At 37.1% G+C, this 10,741-nt stretch overlaps 1 protein-coding gene across 1 annotated transcript; it reads right to left on the bottom strand.

Moving 5' to 3' along the window:
* Window positions 1-1,176: 1,176 nt before the first annotated feature.
* LOC147822132 (olfactory receptor 14I1-like) lies at window positions 1,177-1,791 on the bottom strand. Its single transcript, XM_087197570.1, has one exon. The coding sequence runs from the start codon at window positions 1,789-1,791 to the stop codon at window positions 1,177-1,179; it is 615 nt and encodes a 204-aa protein (XP_087053696.1).
* Window positions 1,792-10,741: the final 8,950 nt, after the last annotated feature.

The following is a 10,741-nucleotide window of genomic DNA, read 5'->3' as shown; positions in this document are numbered from 1 at the left end:
CAGGTTCAGCTCTTGGAAGTCAGAAAAATAAAACACTTGCTGTTAGGTGAATCCACTTGTATTTGCTCTTGATGAAAAAAGTGCATCACACAGTCCAAACTTTATCTGCTGATCTCCAAGGAAATTCCAGTAGAAGTTATCATTTCACTTGTCTTCTTGCTACACTCTGGTTTGTTTTTGTTCTAAATCCACAAAGTTTGAATGCATCAGTCATGGACTGCATCTTTTCATCCAGATCATAGAAAGAAAATACAATCTTCTAAACTACAATATTTTGAAGGTCAGTGTTTTTTGTCTTGATTTTCATTGAATGACGGAATGGTTTTAGCAGATGAATCAGAACAGGCTGGTTAGGATCTCACTGTGCTCAAGCCTGAGTTGTTTTCCTGTCTAACCACCTTGTTACTTTACTAGCCTGAGTGGAAGAGTGAGTACAGAGAGCATGATGCAAACAGCAGGGCCTTCTCACAGGACCACTCAGTATGTTTCTCCAGGTTGGTCAGATCCAGCACCTGAGGTTCTCCCAATGGCACAGGAGGCTGTTAACATGAAACATATAACTCATGTCCTGCTTTATAGTGCCTGTCTTTTTTTTTAAGCTTGACATCTTCTGAAATATTTTCAAAACATTTTGCCATTATACACCAGACTTCTAGTGTTTCAGATATCATGAAATATACAAAAAACTCACCATGAAAAAAATAAAGCAAATATTTGCACCTCAGCATAACAATATACACAGAGACAATGAAAGTGAGATAATCCACAGGTTTGACTCCAGTTTAAAAATCATACATCAAATATGAATTAAGCTACTTTCAACTGATAGATTTCTATTTATGTTTTAATCTAGAAAAGCTTTGACTGGGAACTCAGAGAATCTGTTGAACATTCTTCACAGAGCAGCATTAATATTCTTGTTCCATAGACAGTAGATGATGGAGTTCATGAATGGAGGCACCATGGTGTAGAACATGGCAGTCAGCAGATTCTTGAATGATGGTTTATTTGCAATGCTACCTAAGATATCCACTGTCTCAGAACTGAGAAGCAAAAGGAGAATGACCAGTTGTGGGGTTCAGGTGGACATGGCTTTCTTACAGGCTGTTAGTGAATGGGTCTTAAACACAGTTGAAAATATATTAATATATGACACAAACATAAATGCAAAACACACTAAGACAAGGCAAATACTGCAATGATTATAAATTCAGAATACTGGACATCTGGTGATGATATCCTCAGAATTTGAGGTACATCACAGAAATATTGCTGGATCACACTGGGCTTGGTGAAGGGAAGCATGAACAGAGTGCCTTTGTGGATAGCAGAGTAGACCAGACCAGAGGCCCAGGAGCCAGCTGTGGCCTGGGAGCACAGACTCAGTGTGATGATAAGCCTGTAGTGCAGAGGGTGGCAGATAGCCACATAGTGATCATAGGACATGACCACCAGGAAGGAAATCTCTACCACTGCAAACAGAGTAAACAGAAATATCTGGGTGGCACACTCTGTTAGAGATATGGTCTTCCTGCCCACCATGGAATTCACTGCAGATCTGGGAACAACAACCGAGATGCTGCCAAAATCTATGAGGGCCACATTGCTTATAAAATAGTACATTGGAGAGTGCAGATATGTGTCTGTCATGATGAGAGTGACAGTCTCAAGATTCCCTGTTAACGCTCCCAGAGAAATCACTAAGAACAGCACACCTTGCAGAACCTGGAGCTCCTGGGAGCTTGTGACATCCATGAGGAGGAATTCTGTGAAGACAGTGAGGTTTTCCATGTTTTCCCTCCTGCCATGGTCTCTACAGAATCAGAGGTTAAAGTATGAAAATGATGCATCAAGCAGAATATAGACTGCTCATGAGAAATATGATAAAATGCTAAGCGTGGCACCAGTGTATGGACTCTAATTGTGAACTCAGCATAGAATAAGTGGATGACATAAAGTGTCCTGAAATCTAGTGAACATACATATTTCCATTTTGATTTTTTTCTCCAAACTTCTGATGTTTTAGCAGTTCTTACTTTGAAAGAAAGAAGGATTTAAGCAATATAGCATTGAAAATGAAATCAAGCTGCAGCAATTTTTCATTTATTGACTACATTTAAAATTCTTTCCAGTCCTTTCTGGTCATCTCAAATGTTTTTTCTCATTTGCTTAGTCTTTCCATGACTATCCCAGTGTCTCTCTGTGAGAGCATCTATAGGAGCCCTGGGTTTGAGGAATTTCACATCTCCTACTTGTTCTCCAGGTGCCAGAGCTGGAGAATGATTGTGAAGTGGTCCTTCTGTACCTGACACTCTCATCAATTTTCCCTAACAGATTTAATGTGTGTACCTGAGCTTCCTTTGTCAATGCCTTTGATCTAAAGGACAACAGGCAGGTCATGCCACCCCAGTCTCTCACTTCTGGAACTCCTCAGGACTCATGTGTGAGCCCTTTCTTTCCCCTTCGCACCATCATCTATCTATGCAAGATGGGATTTCATTCAGGATGTAAAAGTTCTATTTTCCTATTGGCAATGTATGACCAGTTCCCTTCCTGTACCTTCTGGTCTACATTAGTTTCATCTAAAAATATTACAAACAACATGAAACTGTTTGAAATATTGCTCCAAGAAATAATCTTATATTAAGAATAGATTCTAATATTTGATGATGTTTCAATATTCTATCCAGACCTTCCCACTACTTGCTTTCATAGGTTTTGATAAAATATCCTTGTGCTAAAATAATTATTGTAGTGTTTACTTACTTGTGCTTGTTTTGAAACATTTCAAATCATAAGCAATCTGTTTACAGACTATTTTTTATACTAAAATAGTTGTATTGAGGGTTTAATTTTTATTATTTTTTTCTTTGGTAAAAAAACCCAGAATTGAAGCATTATAATATTGAAAATATTAGCATCAGCAGTTTTGTTAATACTTTAAATAGAATTAATTCACATTGCAAAAACATTCACATTTTTATGCCTTTTATATGCGTAATGGTAATGATTTGCTTACAGTGATATTCTCATATATCTTTGCATGGTTTTACCTAAGAATTTTCTATGAACTGCTTTCCCTGTTCATCCTTTGAATTACCAGGAGTTTCTTCTCTTAGCCTTATTGCTATACATGAAGAGAACACCCTCTGAACACAGGATGTTACTATGGAAACCAGTACTGATTGACTAAGTTAACAGTGCTTACCTTGTGTAGGTCACAGATGTAAACCACACTTCAGGCTACTTTTTTTGTTACTGGGGATCAAACTTGGGACCTTGCACTTGCAAGGCAGGCAGTGGAACCACTGAGCTAAATCCCCTGCTCCTTAACTATTTTTAATTTCCTCAATTAAAATAACAGATTAGATACACATCATTAGCAGTGTTGTTTCCATCTGGATCTCTCCTTAATACCTGTACTTTTTCTGCAGTCCAAACAAAGTCTCAGGTTCCCATGTACTAAATTCACCTTACATTTCTACTCATCACAGCACGTGACAATCCTCTGCAGAAGAGAAAATATTCCAAGATCATTTGTCCTTCTCTGTTATTTTCCCAGTGATATATTGAAATTATTTGGCTTTCAATTTTAAAATGTGGACCATAAGATGAGTATGATGCCTAATTTTCCATAAATTATTAAATGAGTGACATAATATTTAAATGATCAGAAATATAATTTAACACTGTACAAGATGAACTGATATCAAATTCACACATAAAAAAGCATACTAGACATCTTCACATTTTCTGCCAATTCAAAGAATATTTTTGCTTATGTGACTTGATCTCCATGAAATGCCCCATAAGTTTTATCTGCTTACACATTTTTCATCACTCTTTACATCCATCTCAAGAAACTGTTTAATTCATAAGGAGTGGTGATTAATTCCAAGGTAATTTCCAACCACTATGATTTCTGTCCTGTGACCTGAGCCATACATGAGACACAGATCTTTGAAGAGAATTTGAGGAACTAATTGCCTAAAGCAAACATTAAACTCCAGAACAAAATGCCTATTCTTAGGGCATACATATATAATATAGGGCTGAAATAGTTAATCTGGCTTAGGAATGTGAAGAATTTCACAGGTACTTATGTATGATTTATTCATTACTAGTGATAAGGAAAATACATTAACACATAAAAACTTACATGAGCAATAATGAGCCTAACCTCACTGACAGGAATATTGTTTTGCAAAATGTTAAGAAAATTGGCAGAATTCTTGCTCCTGCTTCTTTCTTCAGTGAATAAAATAGATACTCTTCTCCTCAGGGAGACTCCCAGTATAGATCACACTCAGCCCTGCTTCTGAAGTAGTTGTTAGCCAAGTGAGTCTTCACCCAAGGAGAAGAGGAGGTCAGACTTCTGATGAGCTCTGGGGGCCTGGTGATCCCAGCTCCAAGGAGCCCATTTTCCCTCCAGGCTCTAATTAGGAAGATTCTTTGGCCACACCATTGAGACTAATTAAATTTCCAACAGAGTTCTGAAGAGGTAGTATAAAGTAGTGGCATTTACTAACAATGAAGCATTCAAAAATATTTCATACATCACTGGAGATTCAATAAATACACAAGTTTATGTCTCATTATGAAAGTAATTTACTTACACCATAGTAAATCCAGTTGGCATTACATAGTGCAATATACTGTGTTTGAGGAATGTGGCTTTGGTCTGTGGGTTGATATGTTCCAGAGAACTAATACATGTTACAGAAAATCATGCACCAATGTGGAAACTAAAAAAAATTTAACTCAGCATTTGAAGCATTCATCAATAGCCTTCAGTTCCCAATCTTTGACAATTCTTTAATTTATTATGTTGTTCTTGTTCTTTGTTGGTATAGAATAAGTGAAGAATACCAGCACTTATATGAAAATACAATTACAACATCCCTTTGTCTTTCAAAGTGTAAATTAATGCAAGGCAGTTCTGTGTGTGTGTGTGTGTGTGTGTTCAACCAGACCCACACAGTGCAACAGAATTAATGAAGAAATATGGGCATTCAATTGCCATATACAGTGTCAGAAATCAAGCATATTTTCAAGAGAAAAAATGTTTACCCCTTCTCATATATTTAATATCATTTTGGGATACAATGCCTTTTTCAAAAAAGTCTACTCTGGGATTATGTGACAGAGTGCTTACATTTGTTAAATTGAGCATTGTTTGAGAAAAATTGGTGTTAGTTCCTTAAATGTTCTGTAGTTGTAGCTTGAACTTACCTGGTCCTGTGCTTTTGTTTAATGGAATTCTTTGTATCACTGAGTCAGTGTCTTTACTCAATATTGTCCATTCAGGTCTTTCATTTCTTCTTCATCTGAATATCTGTGAACTATATGTTTGTAGGAATATATCCATTTCTTCTAGCCTATCCAAGGTATTGGAGTATAGTTGTCCATAGTACTATATTTTTTATTTCCATTCCATCAGTAGCATTATCTTCTCCTTCATTTTTCACTTTATTCATTTCACATTTTTCCTTCTCAGAATCATTAGGATAAAAGTTTGATGACTATGGTTTATCTTTTCAAAAAAGCAATTTATACCTGTATTCATTTTTCTATTGCTTTCACTTTCTCTACTTTACTTACTTATGGTTTATCCATTTTATTTTATTATACTTTTTCATTTTGGACTTAGTTTATTTCACCTTTCCTGTTGAGATGGATATTAATTTGTTTGAAATATTTCTTTTTGAATATAGGTGTTAAAATAGTCTAGTATAGATTGCTTTTGCTACCTCTATTTTATGTATTGTATTTCTAGTTTCACTGATTTAATGATGTTTTAAAATTTCACTTCTAATTTCTTCATTGAAATTTTGGGCATTCAGGAACATATATTTTAACTTCTAAGTATTTCTGAGTGTCCAAAATTTGATTTGTGGTTGCATTCTATTATATCAAGAAAATATATCTTATATAATTTAGTATTCTAAAAACTGAGGTGTAAAATATGATCCCCTTTGAGAATCTTCCATGAGAGACTGAGAACATCGTATGCTGTGTCTGCTGGATGAACCTGAGACCAGGGGTTAGAGAAACAGTGGACAGGGAGGACATGGACCTGAGGAAACCAAGACAAGTCCTGAGAAAGTGGAACCATATGGGACAGAACCTCACTGAAGTCTGCCCTGACATGAGTGTGCATAGTCTGTTCTCCTGACACCAAAGGCCTGGCTGAAACTGGCAATGACAGGGTTTCATTTTCATGTGCCCAGAAACACTGACATCTGTATAGAAAGCCCTGGGCTTAGGAGCCTCCGCAGCTGCCTGCCCTGGAGCTCGCCTCAGCTGGCAAGGGATTTTCCTTGTTTTCTCTAAGTAGGTACCATGGTGCATCCCCACTGCTGCTGTCCTATAATTACTTCCCATAGTTTTGTTGCACTATACAGAACTCTCTGAGGTTGTCTTGTCAGGCCTGCCTCAAGACTTTGAGCTCCCTCAAGTTTAGTGGAGTAGTCATGTATTTATCTCTTCTTCATTTCTAAAGGAGAGAATCTCAATGTAAAATATCCATGATGGAGATTATTTTCCCCTTCAGCACTTTGAAGGTTCCACTCCACACTCTCTGGGCTTGAAAGGCTTCTAATCAGAAGTTTGCTCAACTTTGGGAAGTTTTTCACTCTTATGGTTTTCTTTATCTTTTGCCTGGGTTCAAGATTTTCATTGTTCTTTTGATGACTTATAATATGTTTTGTAGTATGCCTTTTTTTTTTCTTGATTTGGTCATGGTTGGAATCTTGGCACTTCATGAATCTTTATGTCTGTATCCTGCCATGATTTGGAAAGTTTTGTCCCTGGGAAAAATGAAAGACAACTTTTGGTGTTAATCATGACTCTGGGATTGGGCTAAGACACACATCCTAAGATCCATCCCTGACCCCAGAAGAAATCAAGAGGCTTGGCATAGGTATTTTTATGGAAAAGTTCTGAATATCCACTAAATCTCTAGGAGAGGGGCTGTTGGAAGTACCTGTGCCAAAATCTAGAGAAGGTCACTTTTTCAAATAAGACATCAGCTCAAGACTCCAAGGAACTTGAGGTATCAAGAAAGAAAAGAAAATCAAAAGAAACACAATTGAGCTCCTGTAGCTGATATGGAAGATTTCAAAACAAGCTGACAGTGCTCAATGAGCTACAAAACACAGCAAATTTCCAAAGAAACAAAAGCAAAATACCCACATATAAAGAAAATACGGTTTTCTACTGAACCTGTAGACAAACAAAACTAGCAAATCTTCAGAACTAAAAATATATTAAAATAATTATTATGCAACTACCGAGCAAAAATTTTCCTCCATCTTCCATGTTCAAGGTGGAGAAGCAGTCACATTTGTGAATAATTTAGTCTACTCTTGAATGCCTGTGAAGAGGATATCTAAGGACAGAAGTTCCAGTCTAAGTCCAAGACCATGAGCCTGGAGCTCACATGTCCTAGGGCAGGAGCAGATGGATATCCACTCTCACAGGGAAGCCACTCCCTTCACCCTTGGTTTTGTTTATTCCAGCCCTCACTAAGACACTGGCCTGCATTAGTGAGGACAATATTCTTTACCTATTCTGCTGTTTCAAATGCACATTTTTGACAGGAACTCCCTCACAGAACTTCTGTTTAAAATGTTCTACTTGATATCTGGGCCTTCATGAGCACAATATAATTGATGTATAAAATTCACATGAGATTATTGCTTGCCAAATTTTTCCCACTCCTTGTTTGCTGTGTCAAAAATGGTACATCTGGAGTGAGGAGTGAGGTTGGGAGGAGTAGAGCTCTGCAAGCCACCATTAGCACCAATCCCCCATTTCTGGACCTCTAAGCAGAGCCACATAGGCACCTGCAGCATCACCCTGCCTCTGGCCTCCAGGCTGCACTGGAACCCGGATCCAAACTGCAGAGGAACAGGGGGTCATAAAGGCTATTGTTCTGAGCTCCAGAAGATAGAGCAGAAATGAACAAGAGAAAAAGGGCCTCTCTCAGGTTCCTTGATGAAAACTGAAGCCCACTGGAAAAGTGAAGAAAATCTCTGCAAAAAAGGCACACAAGACAACCATAGTTGGTAAGTAGGAAGGATTACCACCTCTCATCAGAATTTGGACTCTCTTTAGGGGAAGGGTAGCTGGAACCTGAAGTAGAACCTCAGAGAGTTCAACCCTCCAGGATTTCAGGGAGCTCAACTTGGGCCTTGCAGCAAGAAATCAGCCTGAATCTCAGGGGACTGCTGCTGAATTGCTGAGATTAATTGACTTAGATCTGCATACTGCTGCCCAAGTTATCTATTGTGACAGCAGAGACACACCATGAAGGAGGCCCTTCCTTTTTATTTTTTGGTTTTATAATTATTTTTTCTCTTATTTTTAATTTTTATTTTTTTCTTCTCTTTAAAAATTTGTCTTTTTTCTTTCTTCTTTTTTGTATATCTTTTTATTCATACATTTTAGTTGTACAGTAAAATGACATTCATGATTGGAGATATGCACCTTTACATACTCTTTTGGTTCTTATTTTCCCCCTTCCCCTGCCCTCCCTTCAACCCCTCCATCCCTCCCTATTTACAAAGACTTTGTTTCCATTTTTTCATTTTCTCATATTAATTCCATTCCCTTCTTTTCTTTCCCCTACCCCTCCCACTACTCTCTCACTCTCCCACATTGTTTTTCATCTCCAATTTTCTTCCTGTTCCTACCCTAATTCTGATTTCTTCTTTCTTTTTCTTCTGTCTTTTACATTCTCTTGATTGTTATTAGTATTAAAGGAAAGTGAATACAGTTTCTAACTTCCCTATTGCTGTTAGGTTGTTCTGTTCTTGTCTTTGTTTTTACATTCTGCCTTTTCCTCTTGACTTCAACAGTTTCCTAGAGTTTGTGTCATCTTCCTGTGTCCTCTGGCCTCACTTCCAACCTGTCTCTATCATTCTACCTATCTATCCCTCCCTCCACAATTCCTTCTAAGCCCCCATCCTGAAGGGCAAAGGTGCTATATTGAAGAGCTTTTCACTATAAACATATTTTGGGCTGGTCCTCAATTTTTATTTAATTCACATGGTTAAAAGTGATAGATTAATAACTACCACAAATTGTCATTTTCCAAGCTGGGCTTGATGGTTGCTGATTGTATCACTTGGACTAAGGTGTTGTAATTGATCTAATTAGTTGTCCTTCCTGTTATAATCAAAATGAGATTGCCTCAGTCATTAGAGACTCAAAACCTAAAGACCAGCTATACCTGGAAGACACCTCTGAGAAACAATCATTCCATAAGGGTTCTAAATACAAGCAACAAAGATACTTATAATAAGAATATTGAAATAGTAACCCAGGAATTAAACCAAAAACAGCACCACCAACAAAAAAAGAAATGAGAAAACACTTTAGCAAGGTGCAAACCCAGACTTCCAGCTCACCAAAGGCAAATTCTGGGGGAAACGAGGTGGAAGAGTCTGATAATCAAACACTTGAACACCATGATGATAGCACAGGTAGTAAAAATACAGGAGAATGGGGCTCTAGAAAAATTCAAAACTGAAATAATTTTCCAGATAACTATAGAGGTGGTGAGCAAAATGAAAGACAGTATTAGAGACTCTAGAACAGAAACAGATACAATAAAATACATGAGTTCAGGACCATGATGGAAGCCATGAATTCCCAGCATAGGAAAGAAATGGAAATCATGAATGCCCAACATATGAAAGAAATGGAATCCATGAAACAGATTCAAACAGATATCTAAAAGATTTAAAACTCTATTGAAACCATTTGCAGCAGACTGAGATAATCTGAAGAGAGAGTATCAGATATAGAATACAGGATGGTGGTTAGTGACAATGAAAGATAAATCTCATAAAAATAGTAAGGGAAAATGAAAAATAGATCCATCAACTCCTAGGTGATGCAAAGAAAAATAGTATAAGACTGATAGCAGTCCACGAAAAAGCAGGAGAAAGTACAAATGACATAAAAAATTGTTCACAGAATTAATGACAGAAAACTTCCCAAACAGAGCAAAAGAATTTGACATAGATAAGTGAGGCATATAGGACTCCAACTAGCCATGATCAAAAATAATCTACATCTAGACATATAATAATCAAGATCCCATAAACCCAACAGAACAAAATACTACAAGCAGTTAGAGAAAAGAAACAAATCACATACAAAGGAAATCCAATCAGAATCACAGCAGACTTTTAAACACAAACCCTCAAGTGAAGGAAAACTGGGAATGAGGCATTACAAGGCCTAAAAGTAAACAACTTCCATCCTAGACTGATGTATCCTACAAAAGTATCTTTCAAAATTGATGGGGAAATAAGACACTTCCATGACAAAGAACAACTGAGAAACTTCATGAATACAAAACCACCACTCCAAACAATTCTAAACAATATTTTAGAAAAAGACAATGAAGATCACAACACCATGAGGCCCAACAGACCAAATCCATCAGGCAAGGCAAGAAATTAAAGGGAGGGGGGAATAAAAATTATAAGATCTAACAGAAAAATAACATGATGATGATAAGTCAATACATATCAGTTATAACCATGAATGTTAATGGTATCAATTCATCAATCAAAAGAAATAGACTGGAAGAATGGATTAAGAAGGCAAAATCCAACAATATGCTGTTTATACAAGAAACACACCTAGTTCAAAAAGAAATCCATAGACTGAAAGTAAAAGGATGGAAAACAGTTCTTCATGCAGCACAAACCTGGAAAAAAAGCAG

Source organism: Heterocephalus glaber, unplaced genomic scaffold, assembly GCF_053883595.1.
Source record: "Heterocephalus glaber isolate CG9 unplaced genomic scaffold, H.glaber_assembly_v1.0 deba00001673, whole genome shotgun sequence".
Lineage (NCBI taxonomy): Eukaryota > Metazoa > Chordata > Mammalia > Rodentia > Bathyergidae > Heterocephalus > Heterocephalus glaber.
This window is presented reverse-complemented; position numbering and strand designations above follow the sequence as displayed.

Bases quoted from the DNA above. Each gene is read 5' to 3' on its own strand.
- LOC147822132 (XM_087197570.1), bottom strand. From the start codon at position 1,791: ATGGAAAACCTCACTGTCTTCACAGAATTCCTCCTCATGGATGTCACA.